The 16,730-nt window shown below is 49.8% G+C and overlaps 1 protein-coding gene across 1 annotated transcript in view; it reads right to left on the reverse strand.

Annotated features, from left to right (window-relative positions):
* Positions 1-16,730, reverse strand: part of SYN2 (synapsin II) — a 149,516-nt gene that overhangs the window by 12,478 nt on the left and 120,308 nt on the right. Inside the window, exons 7-10 of the mRNA XM_043885843.1 lie at positions 16,431-16,573; positions 10,246-10,320; positions 9,683-9,785; positions 8,232-8,381 (exon numbers count right to left, since the gene is read on the reverse strand). Of these exons, the coding sequence (XP_043741778.1) occupies positions 8,232-8,381; positions 9,683-9,785; positions 10,246-10,320; positions 16,431-16,573 (471 nt within the window). The remainder of the gene's footprint in view (positions 1-8,231; positions 8,382-9,682; positions 9,786-10,245; positions 10,321-16,430; positions 16,574-16,730) is intronic.

The following is a 16,730-nucleotide window of genomic DNA, read 5'->3' on the forward strand; positions in this document are numbered from 1 at the left end:
GTAAATACGGTAACTGGGGACACCCCGAGGACCAGGTAGAAGCTCAAAGTCACTCAGACATGAATTTGATCAAGGTCAAGGGCTGGCGTGGGCAGGAGTGAGCCTCCTGGCAGCAGTGTTCAAAAGGGCCTGGACAAATTCTTGTCCGAGGAGTGGGGTTGGGGGACGGTGGGAGGGTGGAGGTGGGGTTCTGTAGTCACAGGCTGGCAGCGACTTCTACAGACTCTGGGCCTCCAATTAGGTCCTTTGTGCGCTTTCTTGAGGTATGAGCCAAGCCTTTCTTAGCTGTAGAGTCTCGAGCCCAGCAAGAAGCCAAGGCTACAGGGTTTGAGCAGGGGTGTCCTGCAGGCAGTGCTGGTGACCAGGGAAGCCAGGGAGGGGACAGCAAGAGAGAGCTGATGAAGTGTGGAGGCGCTTCCAGGTTGGGAGGCTCCGCGTGGGGCTGAGGAGGAGGAGGGCAAGGGTCCCCAGGGCCAGCTCCCTCCCTTCCCACCGTCCCTGAGCTCTGGGGGCGCATCCAAAGGGCACAGTGCAGGGCACTGCAGAGCGTCTGTGGAACTGGGGGCCAGAAGACCCAGCTCTCCTGCCCAAAAGCTATGTGACCTTGGACAGATCGTTTGCACTCTCTCTGCTGTTATGTAAAACAGAGACAGAAACACCAGCTCAAAGCATCTCACGGAAAGGCGATGAGGCTCAGAATAATGGCTGTGCTTTGTAAACCGCAAAGTGCCAGGTAAAGTAATGATCTGAGCATCATTACTATTATTTGAATACTAATAAATTATCAGTCCAGAGGAGTGAAGCTTTAATGGTAGGATTTCACGCATCAGTGGAGAAGACACTGCCAGGCGGTTTTCTGTCAGCTGCATTAAGCAGTGCACAGTAGCTCCGGGTGGGCAGGGTAGGGTGTGGACTCGGGGCTGGGCTACCCTCTGTGTATCACTGACGTGTTCCAGCAAGGTCCCTGAAGATGCAGTAAAGTCATTTCAAAAACAGTAAATGTTAGCTCCTGAGCTGACTGGAAAGGAAATCACTCGTCTGGGAGAGAAACCAAGTCCAAGGAGGAGGATTTGTGGGGTTGTGCCAAAGGCACCCTTCATGTGCCAGCCTGCGGCTTCAGCAGACAAGCTGTGAGAGAGGAGCTCCCCTCGGAGGTCCCAGCAGGCTGGAGAGCTGAGGAAGGAAAGACACTGAGTGACTCAACTCTTGAGGGCCGCTGGCCAGAGTCCAGCTGCCCCCACCACGGAGGAAAGTCTGTGCTTGCTCAGCATATCTGAGACAGGAAATTGGGAAAGGGTCTCAGGGTCTGGCCCCAGGAAAGAGGCCAGGCCAAGCTCCTCGCTGGACACATCACCGAGCTATTCTGATCGGCTCCCCAGGCCCTGCTCCCCCGGTCCAGGACCCCAGGGGGAATGAGGCAGCGGGAAGGAATGTGGCCGGGAGGTTGTAGGTTCAGCCAGAGCAAAGGGGACAGCATGTTTCCAGGCACCTTGGGACCTTTCTAGGATCACTCCTGCTGTCCCGAGAGCCCACCTTCCCTCTGCTGAGAGGTTACAAAAGGCACCCGGGGACCTGCTCCTCCTCCTCGAGTGAGGGGAGCTGCTGCTCTGAGGGCAGGGGCATGTCCTGGACTGCAGCTCTCCCATGATCAGTGATTTCCTATGGACACCAGAAAGGTCCCGTGGGGTGGTCCATGAGACCTAAGGGGGCCCCGAGGGCTGGGTCACCCGAGGTCAGAATGTCAGCGACAAGTGATTAAAGATGTCCCTTACAAGTTAAGACAGCCCCAAAATAGTCAGTTTCCCTGAATAGTCTGTTAAGGGATCTGATCACTAGTGACTTTATATGAACCTGCCTCAAAACTCACATTTTCAGCTTACACTCACTGGGGAAAAAATTCCCTAAAGCGGTCCAACTGTGGGAAGCAGGAAGGCCTTTCTTTGCCTGAAATTTACTTTTTCTGAGCTGAGTGAAGCCCTCTGAGGCCTGTGTTTGGGGTCTGAATTGCATCTCCTCCCTAACTGCCTGGCCCTTTAGATTCCAATCTCGGACCCCTTCTGAATCTCGGGTCTCCTTGTACTCGAGAGACTTCAGAGCCCTTTGCAGCTGGAAAAACCTAGCTGGAAACGTTTCTGAGTATCTCTCTGGGCCAGAGAATCAGTGAAAAAGGACTTGCATAATGCCCCGCCAGAAGCCCAAGGCCAGAGGTTATCGGGCCCCAGTCCTTCAATTTGGGACACTCATCACTGCTTTTCCAGGTCTCTGGCTAGCGCATGGCCTGAATCACAGTATCTCAGACCTGCAAGGAGATTGTTAAGAGCTGCCTGTTCCAACAGCCCTAGCCTCCAGCCCAGCCTTTCACCATGTGCCTGAGGAGTGGCTTGGACATCAGCAGTGACGTGGCAGCCACGTACCGCTTCCCCAAGCAGCCATTTCCCCTCTCAGCATCAGAGACTTTACTCATGTCTTCCAATAAGCTTGCCTTTGGCACCGGATCCACCCCATGACAGCTGTCAGAGAGCTGAAGATATGGAATCACAGGCTCCTTGAGACTTCGGCTGCTCCACGGCAGCCCTTTTAACTTCTGCTCATAGAACGGATCTGCCAAATGCCCCAACCTCTGGGTCTCTCTCCTCTCAGCACCTGCCTTGTTACGCTGTGACTCTCGGATGGGAAGCGACATTGGAGGTGTGCTGTGATCAGCTCAAGAATGAGGAAGAGCCTCATGTTCTTCCTGGACACATTATGTGCGTTCATGTTTCCAAAGGCTGAATCTTAGCATCTTAGACCCTCAGGGGTCTAACTCACAGCCAGATAGAAAGACCAGGGGTGGGTTTCTGAAAACCCTTCATGAGCAATTCAGCCCTTTGGCTCTGGAAGATTTTATTGGGGAATAAAAAGCAGAGCCGTGTGATAGGAAATGACAACAACTAGACACACGAATAAGAGCCCAGGACACCTCCTCTGCGGGCGTGACCCGAGTGCTCCATCCACCTGCAGTTCTGCCCCTGTGGTTCCTGGGGTCTCCCCGGAGGAGACCTGCTCCTGCTCCTGGAGGAGCAGACGCCCTCCAGGGACCCAGGATGTGATGAGGCCCAGCTCAGATCCCAGGCGACAGGACCCAGGGCCGGGAGTGAGAAGGGGAGAGGAGAGCAGGCCTGAGGGGGAGGCTCTGCAGGCACGTAGCCTGGAGGTTTTGGCCGGCACTGGCCACCAGGTGTCACTGCCACCTTGAGAACGGCACTCCAAGTGGAGGGTCTCTCAGGGCAGCCCTGAAGCTGGCAGGCCAGCCAGGGCGAGGCCAAGATGATAAGGGTTTGCCACTCACTCCTGCTCTCAGCGACTTCGTGCCTCTCACACCCCTGTCCCTATTCCTCTGAACTGGGCCTGGCAGCTGGCCTGGGCCCAGCCCCATGACTTTGCTCCCTGCTTCTTACAATTACTCCACTGAGGCGGCTGGCTGACAAGGTAAGGGAGGCCCTCTGCTCACCTCCCCCACTCCTAACCTCCTTCAGGCTGTCTTTTAGAGTCACAGAAACAAACCAAAGCTCTAATGAGGGAGCTGTAGGCAAGGAGAGAGAGGGAGAGAGACAGAAAGGTCGGCAACGGCTAGTCATAAGAGGATGACAGAGGATGAAATGGTTGGATGGCATCACTGACTTGATGGAGATGAATTTGAGCAAGCTCCGGGAGTTGGTGATGGACAGGGAAGCCTGGTGTGCTGCAGTCCATGGGGTCAGAAGAGGCAGACATGACCGAGCAACTGAACTGAACTGAAGTCTGTCCTGGTCTTGACCTAGAATACGGGCAAGAAGCAGCATCTGGGGCTTGTGACACAGGCCAGAGTCTCCCACAGCCTGAGCTGCTAGAGCCACAGAAGAATGAGGCCAGGACTGGGGAGCCTGATGGTGAGGAGCAGACCAGAGTTAGTGGCAGCATCCATGGGCTCAGATTGCCATTCAAAGCCCTGGCTGAGGCCCAGGTAAACTCGCTTTGATTTGCATCTCTTCCATTTGGACTCAACCAAATTCATTCAGATCTCCACCCCAAGTCCAGTGCGCTGCTAGGGCTGTTAAAGACACTTATTATAACCGGGAATTTGTCTAACAAATATGTATTGCACTGGCAGATCAAGGGAGAAGTAAGTGGGAGTGGTTTATCACTGTCATTTATATAGAATGGCTACCACGTAGTGATAATAAAAAAGCAGACAGATTTGGTTTTTGTACAGACTGACTGTACTGGGCAGATCACACCTACACCGCTCCTTTAGTGTAGCCAGGATGCCTCTGCCAGACCTGAGACACAGCAGTTGAGGAAGAATCAGTTATATGATCACAAAGCAGCCAGTCACACAAAAATACAGAAAGAATTTGTCAGAGAGAGGACACAGCTAACACAAAGGCCTGTACCAGTGTGGTAAGGGCGTGGTGGGCATGAGCTAGGATGGTACGAAGATGTTGCATTTATCCCTGTCACCCCAAGTCTATTAATTAATTTTAAGCACATAGTTTGGGCTAGGCCTATGCTGGTCAGAGAAAACACGGACAAATAAGGCTTGAAAGTATTTGAGAGACATTTGCTAAATTAATTTAATTATGTATGCAGTAAAGAATTTGGCCTTGCCCAAAGAAAGATCTGGCCCTTATTCACAATCCCCCTCCCTGCGTTGGGAAGTAGCCTCTGCACTCTTTGGAATTTCCTGAGTGACAGGAGTGTCTTTGTTATTCAAGGTGGGGGCCCCCTCAGACCACCCCTGATGGTGCATGATAATGAGGTAACTCAGGGTGGAACCCTCAGGCCCTGTGGTATTAGACTGACCTCCAGGGAGGGGAAAGTTGGAGACCCCAGAGTTCAAGGAGATGATCAATCAATCCAGCAAGCTTATGAAATGAAACCCCAAACAAAACCCCTGGACACTGGAATTCAGGTGAGCTTCCCTGGTTGGCAACACTCCCCGTGCCGGATTAGTGACAGAGGCCAGAGACTAACACATCCTAAGGACAAAAGCAGCTCTGGGTTTGGAACGCTCCTAAACTCTGCCCTGTGCAGCCTTCTTGGGCCTTTATTTTTGGATCTATATCCTTTCCCATAATGCACCTGGGAGTACAGCGGCTTTCAGGAAGTTCTGTGAGTACTTCCAGAGAATCCTCGAACCTGAGGGTGCTCTGGGGAAGTGTCTGAACTTTCTGCTCGTGGCAGGAGTAAGGGTAGTCTGTGGAGGACTTGCCTTCAGATTTCGCAGTTGGGCTGACCTCAGGTTTCTTGTGACCTCAGAAAGGGAATCTAAAGAAAGGGATCTAAAGATCGTCTCTCCCAGTTCCATTTTACAGGTGAGGAAGCAGGTCCAGAGGTAGGAAGGGACTCACCCACAGTCATGTAACATCCCGGCACAGGGGGGCTGGCCCCTGAGTGTCTTGACTCCCAGCACACTGTGCTTTCTGCAGTATCCTGTTGTAACTTCAACTGTGAAGCTCAGCGGGGAAAAACTTACCCTGAAGCCACAAGGGCTTTGCTGCAAGGAATTTTTATAGGCCTCCTGTGTTTAGGGAAGCTCACTCCTTACCAGGTTTCCTGCCTTGACTCTGAGGGCTTTCTTTTTAAAATATTTAAGTTGAAGTATTTAATGTTCACAAAGCAAGGGAATCACATGAAAGAAGAATTAATGCTTTCACTGGGTGAAAACACTTTTTTAGGGGGAAAGTCTTTCTTTGTTACTGAAATTTTATAATTTTCAAATAATTAAGTTTGGTGCTAGAAAAGATCTTCGTGAATTTCTTGGTTCAACCCTTCCTTTTACACACAGAGATGCTGAGGCGGAGAAAGAAAAGGAAGTCTACCCAAGGCGACCTCATGAGTCAGTGGCAAGGACAGACTGAACTCAGGTCTCCTGACCCTCGGCACAGCCTTCAGTCCAGTCAGAATGATTTTCCTGTAGGAGCCAAGAGAGTGAGCACATGTTTATAAAAGTCCTGAAGGGACCCTCACAGGGTCCCAGAGCAGCCCGTTTTTGTTTATCTTGCCTGGGCAACACTGGCTGTCTTACTGTGTCATAAATTCTTTAAGCAGCTACCAGATTCTCTCTATTTCTCAGGGGAGTGGGGGAAAGGGGACTCTTGTCACTCTTCCTATAGAGCAGGAATGAGCAACCATCTGCCAATCCCACCACTGAGACAGCTAGGACCAGAAGACACCTTGATGCCATCAGATTTACTAAATCACAATATCTACTGCAGGCCTGATATTATTTCAACCAGGAAAATCTATCACCTCTAGTTAAGCACAATATTTAAATAATGGGCTTGTAGCTCTAAGAAGCAACTAAGGTATGCTACCCTCCCTTCTCCATGGGATCTTCCTGGCCCAGCGACTGAACCCTGATCTCCTCCACTGCAGGCAGATTCTTTACCATCTGAGCCACCAGCGAAGCCCTACAGAAGGTGTGTAACACACACAAGAGTTAATCTGTGGCAACATCCCGCCTCATGGGCTACTCTCAACTTGGGCACAAAGACAGCACAGACATAAGTTAGCCCTAAGCTCTCATCTATCCAGCATCAGTCAAGACGGAAGGAGAATTCTACTCGAAGAGATCTTTAAAGTTCAAAAGGTATTTAGATATCATCTTGTATTAATGGGGGTGGAGAAAGGGCGGAGGAGACAGATTGAGAGAGGGTACTGATTTACCGCTTGCCATGTGGTTTTATTTTAGCCATTTTCTACAGAAACACTTCTTATACATCATATTTCTGGCCTTCTTGACCAGCGTATGAAACACTGACTAAAATGCAATCCTTTCCTGAGGGTTCAGCTCCATTGTTATGACTGTAAACTTGTTTCTATGCTATGATTCTGTGATGTTCAAATGATGAGAAGATAAATGTGGGGGTAATTTGCTTCTATACTAAATCACCCAGACAAGTTTATACTTTTTTACCCCTCTTTTTCCTCTTTCTTACCATACGATTTCAAGAATCCAATTACTTGGTTCCAGATTACAGCATAATCCCAGCAAAGCACTGGTCTTTAGAAAAGGGAGAGACGATCTCAAAGCCAAAGACTGGAGGAAACCTACACCCAGAGGCTGCTTACTTATATAGTAACACAGGTAGCCTTTATTGAGCATTTATGATATGCTATGCCATAGTTTATGTTCTTTACTTCATTTGATCCTTGTAACAACCCTAGAATACAGGTGCTATTGTTCAGATCTCTCCTGAGTCAGAGATACAGTCCTTGTTCAAGGTCACAAAGCCAGTAAACTATCAAACTTGGAGAGTTCTTGCATCAAAGCCCACATTCTGAGTTCGATTCCACCTCCTTAAATGTCTGAAGTAGGATCTTGAAAGCAAGATCGCTGAGAGATTTTCATTTACAAGTAATGAAACCTGAACCCTAGAAAGGGTAACTTCCCCCCAAAGTCACACAGCCATTTGGAGCTAGACTAGGACTCAGCTCTTGGATTCACTGTTTCAAGTTGTTACAACTCTATTACACAGTGGAGGGAAGAGTTTAGCAATATTTTTGAAAAATGAGCTACATCCTAGATGGACTAAAGGCCCTCAGGCCCAGGGTCCCTGCCTTTCTTTGGCCCATTCTCGAGCCACAGGGCCTGAGGGTCCACAAAAGCTTCAGTGTGGATCTTCCATTAGACCTGTGGCTGGAGTACTGTCATTGTGGATGTGACTGACCTGAGTCACACACCACAGGCAACTAGGAAGCTGCCTCATCTCCCCTAGGGAGGAAAGCAGAGTTCTCATCTGAGTTCTACCTGTCACTCTCTCTCTCCCAGAATGAGGGACCAGACTCTCCCCCTCTCCAGACCAGCAGGTGTCTCAGAAACACCCTTCTTTCTCTACAAACGTGACAGACCCCTCAGGCACTGAACAGCTAATGAGAGACCTGACCCAGCCCTTCCTCAGAGACCTCCCAGGTTACAAGTCCCAGGGGGAACAGGGTCTAGTTCCCTGGAGTCCTCAAGTTCAGAGGGGAGGGATGTGATACTCCATCTCCGGACAGTTATACAGCTGATCCTGCAGATTGCTAATGAGGAGGTTTCTATAAGGGGTGATGGAAGATAATCTCAGAGGGGAGGGGAGGGAAAGAGAGGGAGAAGGAAAAGACTCCAGAGAGTCCACCCAGGCCTGTGGGTATCTGACCTCTGCTCCTCTGTCTGCCGCAGTGGGCTAGGCAAGGGTCTGTGGCTGCCCTTGTGTCTCCTTCCTGCTTACCTGTGGCTGCTGGGTGGTCAAGGGTCTCTGAGGAGAGAGGACAGGGGTCCTCGACAGCAGCTGGTTCATCTTGCTGACTACCAGCTCAGTGATGAGCTGTCTGTCCTCCGCCTGGTGCTCCCCAATCAGCGGCATACTACAGTCCATGACCTGGTGGGGGAAGGGAACCCGGTTAGGAAAGGAGACGCCCACGGCCTGGGACCGTCTTTCAGAACGAGCAGGACTTAGGCCAGCAGAGGTAGGCTGGGGTGAAGTGGGTGCTTGTGTCTTCAGTTGGCATGCCTCCATTCCCTTCTCCTGCAGCCTGGGCCTTGGGCCTCCCCAGACTGCATGTGGGTCAGGGCTCAGCGGGACTTCAGTCTGGCGACTGAGGGTGGTGGGCAGAGGGAGGGGGCAGGCAGGTAGTCCAGCCCCGGGCTCTGAGGCTGGCAGGCAGGGGAGCAGGGACACGCAAGGCCACGCCCTTAACTCCGGTGAGGAGAAGGCCGTTCTCTCCTCTGTGACTCTTCTCCCACACAACCTCTGTCCCCACTGAGACTCTGCCCATTAAACGACTGGCTTCCTGCCTTTGCTCATGACCTGGGATGCCTTCACTTTCACCACCGAGCCAATGCCTCCTGTACCTCAAGGTCCAGATCAATGTTTTCCTCCTATAGGAAGTGTCTGCCTGCCCAGGATCACAGACTCCACAGTTCAACTCTCTCATTCAGGGATAAGAAAACCAAGGCCCACCAAGAGGAGGGTGGTATGACTATCTAGAAGTTACATGCCGAGCAGGCCACAGAGTAGATTCTGAAGCCCACTTTGGGCTCCAGACATGAATCCTCTGCAAATACCACCGACACCTGGCAAGGAGCCTTTCCTGCTCCCGGGAAGACTGGACGGGAATGTGTGTGAAGGACACCTACAGCTGCTGACTCTCCCTTTAACGTGGGGAAAGGGTCAGCAAGGTTGTGCCAGAGGCCCAGACGGAGTCAAGTGTCTCCAGGGTTCAGAGAAGGGCTAAGAAGAATCTCCTGCATCCAGGAGACCTGAGCTCTAGCCAAGCTGAGACACCAACTCACTGTGTGGCTTTGCTTGTGGCATCAGGCCTCCACTCTCACACTGGCAGAGCAGACTGGACCCAGTGATTCCCAAGGCCAGCTTCCGGAGCCTAAGAACGGCAAAACGACTGAAGGCTTCCCGGAGGAGTGGCCGGCTAGGACCCCGGAGCCCGGGTCTGGCATCTCTCACCGGTGGTGTGGGTCAGCCCTGCTGGTTAGAAACCACAGCTGCACTGGCGGCTGTTTGGCTCTGCACACTCCCCAGCTGTGTCACCTGGGAACCTTCCCACGGCTCAGGAGACTCTAAGCTAACTGCAGTCCGCGCTCCCATGCAGCTCTCAAGCCAAGAGCTTGGCCTCCAGCCCTGGGGCTCGTCTCTTCCTGAGATACTCTTTGGGCCAGACTTACCTCAAAAATATAGTCTTTCCCATCTTTGCCATGCACAGCTTTGACGGCACAGATGTCCAGGCCACCGAACATCTCAGAGCAGGTGTCCACCCACAGCTTGTACCTGGAGTGGGGTGGGGGAGTGTCCTGAGGCTGGGGTACTAGCTCCCACCTAGCCTGCTTGTGGTCATGCTATCTTGGCTGCCTCTACCTCTCATGGGTGCACCCCCCAGCCCTCCTCCCATCAATCAAGCACACTGCCCTCTTGCTTTGCTCTCTAGACCCTCTCTGCCTTCCCAAGCTTAGAGCAGGTCTCACCTACTCTAGGCAGCCTCCCTCAGCTGTTCAGCCCACAGTAACTCCTCCTGCCCTGGAGCGTCTATGGCAAGTCCAGTCTTTATCTCCACCATTCTCCATCATATCTCCAGTCCTGCCTGATCTTCTTAACTGGGATTTGGGCCTTTGTGTTCCATCTGTCTGGCCAGATTAGAGGCTCCCTTCGGGCAGGACTTGTTTCTTACACCTCCTCTTCTCCAGAAGCCGCCCTCACCAGACAGGGGAGTTGCCCCCCTCCCCTCGCTCACCGGTCTGACATGGCGATCTGCTCCAGCATTGCGGAGCCAGTGTTTGTCTTCCAGTTCCCTGAGATCGACGTCCTCCTGCAACAAGGCCCCGCCAAGATGGGTCAGTGAACTGCACTGCGCTGACGGTTCATGGTCACTGTCCCCACCTGCCTCTCCCACCAAGAGCCTGGGGGCCTGTCTGCTGAGCCGAGAGCCTGGCTTCTGCTGCCAAACCCCCAACCCACAATGCTCTCCTCCTTTCTACAAGAATCCAGCCTAGGTTGCCCTGACGCCCTGGAGTCTTCCCTGATCTTTTCAACCTGATGAGCGCTTGCTCTCCTTACAATTCCTAGAGGATTTTGCCTCCACCTCTCTTCAAATCCTGTGTCTCCTTTTTACTTTAGTTATCTGAGCTAAGTCTTCTGTTCACAAATCTATTAACCACTTGAAGATATATATTGTGTCTTGTACTTTGGCCACCTGATGAGAACAGTTGACTCATTGGAAAAGACCTTGGTGCTCGGAAAGATTGAGGGCAGGAGGACAAGAGGGTGGCAGAGGATGAGACGGTTGGATGGCATCACTGACTCAGTGGACAAGTTTGAGCAAACTCCAGGAGATAGTGAAGGATAGGGAAGCCATGGGGTTGCAAAGAGTCAGACACAACTGAGCAACTAGACAATAACAACAAATTGTGTCTAGTGAGACACAGATGTATAGAACAGACTTTTGGACTCTGTGGGAGAAGGCGAGGGTGGGATGTTCTGAGAGAATAGCATTGAAACATGTATATTATCAAGTGTGAAACAGATCGCCAGCCCAGGTTGGATGCATGAGACAAGTGCTCAGGGCTGGTGCACTGGGAAGACCCAGAGGGATGGGATGGGGAGGGAGGTGGGAAGGGGGATCGGGATGGGGAACACATGTAAATCCATGGCTGATTCATGTCAATGTATGGCAAAAACCACTACAATATTGTAAAGCAATTAGCCTCCAACTAATAAAAAAAAAAATACAGATTAGTACAGAAAAAAAAAATATTGTGTCTAGTATTCCCATCAGCCTACCCACTTGGCATCTATCTGGGCTGACTTGGTATGCACAAGCTGAATTCTATTGGTCCTGGAAATACCCTCAAGACTCCAGTGACTATCTTCCCATGGCTTCCTTACTAGCTCACTTATTCTTTCAACAGTTAACACTGAGGGCCTACAGTATCAGCACTGTGGCTCTGGACAAGCTGGTTGACCTCTTCAGGCTTAAGTTGCCTCATCCCTCACATGGAGCTCATGGAGTCAAGTCCCCAAGCCTTCTCTTTTGTGCCCTCTGCATCCTCCATCTGTGACCACAAGTTAGATAGAGTCAATTAGTCTTGGACTAAGGAGGAGGCAATTGACCTGGTTTCTGGTTCTGGATTTGCTCTTGACTGGCTGGGTGACCTTGGGTGAATCACCTCACCTCTCTGAGCCTTCCTTATCCTTCTGTAAACACAGGGTTGTCATGAGGACCAAATGATACAGGTTTTAAGTAAACTGTAAATTAGTCTTCACTGAGACACAGTCAAGAGGAAGGGGATGGCCCAGGGACAGAAAAGCCACGCTCACCCACTTGCTACCACAGTCACTTGCTACCACATGCTGGCCTTGTCACTCACTATCACTGGAGACTGATGATGTGATTCTCTGCTCAGCAGTTCTCAGGAGTATCCTCCCTGGAGATCCAATACCAGATGCTGGGAAACCAAGACACATGGCAGGTTCTTCAGAGCCCTGCGCCAGCCCAGAGAGCCGACCCTATGGCAGTGACAACGCCTCACATCTGTACAGTGCCGATTCCCTTCCAAGGCTGCTCCATCCCAAATCCCTCACCAGAGCCTCACTGAAAATTCTCTGGTGTGAGTAGGCTGCAATTTTTGCCCCCGCTTTACAGACGAGGAGATTGAGACTCAGAAAGGTTCACTGACTCGTCCAAGATTTTATATCTAGTCAAACTAGGTTCACATGCTAGCAAGGTAATGTACAAAATCCTTCAAGCTAGGCTTCAGCAGAACATGAACTTTCAGATGTACAAGATGGATTTAGAAAAGGCAGAGGAACCAGAGACCAAATTGCCAACATCTGCTGCATCATAGAAAAAGCAAGGGAATTCCAGAAAAACATCTACTTCTACATTATTGGCTACGATAAAGCCTTTGACTGTGTGGATCACAACAAACTGTGGGAAATTCTTAAAGAGACAGGAATATCAGACCACCTTATCTGTCTTCTGAGAAACCTGTATGCAGGTCAAGAAGCAACAGTTAAAATTGGACATGGAACAACAGACTGGTTCCAAATTGAGAAAGGAGTACGTCAAGGCTGTATGTCACCCTGTTTATTTAATTTATATGCAGAGTATATCATGTGAAATGCCGGGCTGGATGAATCACAAGCTGGAATCAAGATTACCGGGAGAAATATCAACCACCTCAGATATGCTGATGATACCACTCTAATGGCAGAAAATGAAGAGGAACTAAAGAGCCTCTTGATGAGGATGAAAGAAGAGAGTGAAAAAGCTGGCTTAAAATTCAACATTGGAAAAACTAAGGTCATGGCATCCAGCTCCATCACTTCATGGCAAATAGATGGGGAAAAGTGGAAACAGTGACAGATTTTCTTCTCTTGGGCTCCAAAATCACTGTGGATGGTGACTGCAGCCATGAAATTAAAAGATGCTTTCTCCTTGGAAGAAAAGCTATGACAAACCTAGACAGCATATCAAAAAAGCAGAGACATTACTTTGCTGACAAAGGTCTGTACATCAAGGCATGTATGTATGGATTGAGTCATGTATGGATGTGAGAGTTGGACCATAAAGAAGGCTGAGTGCCAAAGAATTGGTGCTTTCCAACTGTGGTGCTGGAGAAGGCTCTTGAGAGTCCCTTGGACTGCAAGGAGATCAAATCAGCCAATCCTAAAAGAAATCAACCCTGAATATTCACTGGAAGGACTGGTGCTGAAACTGAAGCTCCAATCCTTTGACCACCTGATGCAAAGGGGTAACTCACTGGAAAAGACCCTGACACTGGGAAAGATTGAGGGCAAGAGGAGAAATGGGCAGCAGAGGATGAGATGCTTGGATGGCATCAACAACTCAATGGACATAAGTCTGAGCAAATTCCAGGAGATAGTGAAGGACAGGGAAGCCTGGTGTGCAGCAGTTCCTGGAGTCGCAGAGTCGAATGCAACTTAGTGACTTAACAACAAGCCCAGGACTCTTGGTTCCCTCATTGGGTTTCGCTTTCCCCTACACCCCACTGCCTAGTTCAGAAAAGATGAACAACTCACAGTTGAGTGGCTTGCTCTATGTGAACAGAAACACAAAGACAGATCAGAGTAAAAATAATGCTGCTTCCTAGCACTGGTGGTTCATAGGTGTGCTCCTGTGACCAGGCTGGGCCAAGTCCCTCACTTCCTTGTCCGCAGCACAAGGCCATGGTACATAATAGGGTGTCAGAAACTTCTGAGTGAGTAATAGCAAAGCCCCTTATACTTCACACCTTTCTCTAACAATGGGATGCCAGGCACAGATCCATGATGGCCACCTGGGGCACATGGGAGCAGAGGGGAACCTGAGAAGCCATTCAGGGACAGCTCAATGGCCACTCGGGACTCACAGGCCATCCGACCTCCACAGAGGGACCCCCCTTATTGCTGACTGACAGACAGCAGTGGGGGCGGTGCACTCTTCCCACCAACCCTCGCCGTCCCCTGGTCTCCAGGTGAGGGCTTGGGGAGACGGGAAGAATCTCAAACCTTACCTTGGCTACTGTCGCGTCAGTTCCTTCTCCTGAGAGCAAGAAGATGGCCAAAAGTTTGGGGAAGAGGAGCTGAGAGAACCTAAACATTCACCCAAACAACAACAGTCCCTCACAAGTAAAAAAGTTAAGCGAATATTTTCTAAAGCTGCTCTGGTCGCTTACCCCTCATCAATTGTTGGGGATTCTCTTTTCCTATGCTCCATTTAAGTTGTTTTCAGAAACCCCAATCTTTAAAAATGGGGTGCCTCCTTTTAAGGATCAAGATGCTTTTTTATTTATGGGATTTTAAAATTAAAGGATAGAAAATCTGCTTTCATCAGTGCCAAAATCATGGATTTTCCTACTACTTTTAGCTAGTTTTTATAATGGTCTTTTAAATTGCGCTAAGCCGTGTCCGACTCTTTGCGACCCCATGGACTGTACCCCATCAGGCTCCTCTGTCCATGGGATTTCCCAGGCAAGAATACTGGAATGGGTTGCCATTTCTTCCTCCAGGGGATCTTCCTGATCCAGGGATTGAACCTGCATCTTCCTGTCTTACATTGTGCATACGCCTTGATTTTATTTATTTATTTGCTTGGCTGTGCACAGCACTTGGGATCTTAGTTCTCCGACCAGGGACGGAACCTGGACCCTCAGCAGTGAGAGTGCAGAGTCCTAAGCACTAGACCATCAGGGAAGTCCTACATTGTGTGTAATTTTAAAGCAACCCTAAATTCCTTCCTGAAGCAGGATAGCTTTAAATAAAAAATGATAAACTTAGAAAGTAGGAATCTGGTCAATAAAGGTAAAAAGGATTCTGTGCCTCAGTTCCCCACAGGGCTCCTCTCTGCACACTTATTGGGCGCCTCCTACAAGTCTGCTGCTGCACAAGGAAGCAGGGTTGCAGCAATTACTCTGTCATTACCACCCAGAGAGCTCAGAGGAGCGCAGTACAAACGGCCATGTGTGAAGAGTGCTCAGCTAGAGGTGTGCGAGGTGTTACAGAGGGCGCACAGGGACGGGGCTCCTAACTCACTCGAGGGACAGGGAGTACAAACCCTAAAAAGAAAGAAAAGGGGAAAAAATGAAAACAGGTGGGTGAGCGGGAGGGAAGCTGCTCTACTCTGATGTGAGCTCAAGTCCAGAGTGGCAAAGGTCACATTCATAGATTGTGATGTTCTTTCTTTGTGAAGAAAAATACTACCTTAAAATTTTTTTAAAGTGTGAAGTTGAAGTGAAAGTGAAAGTCGCTCAGTTGTGTCCGGCTCTTTGTGACCCCCATGGTCTATACAGTCCAAGGAATTCTCCAGGCCAGAATATTGCAGTGGGTAGCCTTTCCCTTCTCCAGGGGATGTTCCCAAACCAGGGATTGAACCCAGGTCTCCTGCATTGCAGGGCGGGTTCTTTACCAACTGAGCCATAGGGAACGCCCAAGAATACTGGAGTGGGTAGCCTATCCCTTCTCCATGGGATCTTCCCAACCCAGGAATCGAACTGGGGTCTCCTGCATTGCAGGGTGGGTTCTTTACCAACTGAGCTATCAAGGAAAATGTGAAGTTACTATTTCTAAAATTGGACTTGTAAGCCATTTGTGTTTGGATATATATTTCAGAGGATCAGGTAGTCTTGAAATCTTTTCTTTTTCTCAATTCTATTGCAGGAAGCCTTTCCCTTCTCATTTTGGCAAAAGGACCCTGTTACATGGAACAGACACCTATTCTCATAACCACTATGCTTTTCACGTTCTGTAGTGTCTACACGGCTACATATTTACAGTTTCTTAGCTTTTTCTGTGCTCTGGCAGCCTCGTGAAGCCTACAGATTCCTTTCGATGTATGAAATACTGAAGATGTATAGGTGTGAAATAAAATACACAGGACAACAAAAGAACTCAATTATTTAAAATAATTATCAAAAAAGTTATCAAAAACAATAAATCTCTGATTAGTGTAAAAATATGTCTTTTTTTGTAAATAACAAATGTATTTACAGATACGAATGTAGCAGCAAGTCTAACTATCATGAGTATAAGTAGTGATAAAATTAATTGGTATTTAGAGATATCTGTCACAAGCATATGTGATACAAAAACCTCTGTGGTCACCGCTGGTGACAAACCACACATCTGTCTACTACTGCGGCTACTCCAGTCTGCTCACAACTGAGGAGAGCGTCGGGTTTCATTTAGAGGCTAATGAAAGTAAATATTCTGTTTCTGTCTCATCTTAGTTCGGGAACCCCTCCTCTGCCTTGAAAGCAAGCCAGGCCCAGACTCCCTTATGTGAATGGAGCCCTCCCTGTGTTCTCTGCCTCGTGGGGCCAGGGGAGGCAAAACTGAGAGTTGGCTGCTGCCTGGAGGCTGAGCATTGTCCCGGAGCTGAGGAGACAAGGACGGGCATCTGGGGGGCCCCACCCCACTCACATGTAAGCCTTGTAGTTGGTGCCTATCTTCTGGACCCGGATGTCATACTTGGCATCAATGAAAGGCTCTGCAGTGGCGTAGGTCTGGGTGAGGGCCACCACGCTGGCAATGTCCTGGAAGTCGTAGTGGTTTTCCACTTTGACCTAATGGTGGAGAAAGGCAGAGAGGGAGAAAGGGAGATGCACGCGGCCCATGCACACGCACACACACACACACACACACACACACACTGAGAGTCACAAGAGCCCTGGGCCCCCAGGCTCATCACGATGCTCACACCCAGAGGCAAACCTGGGTGCC

Source organism: Cervus elaphus, chromosome 24 (genome assembly GCF_910594005.1).
Source record: "Cervus elaphus chromosome 24, mCerEla1.1, whole genome shotgun sequence".
Classification (NCBI taxonomy): Eukaryota; Metazoa; Chordata; class Mammalia; order Artiodactyla; family Cervidae; genus Cervus; species Cervus elaphus.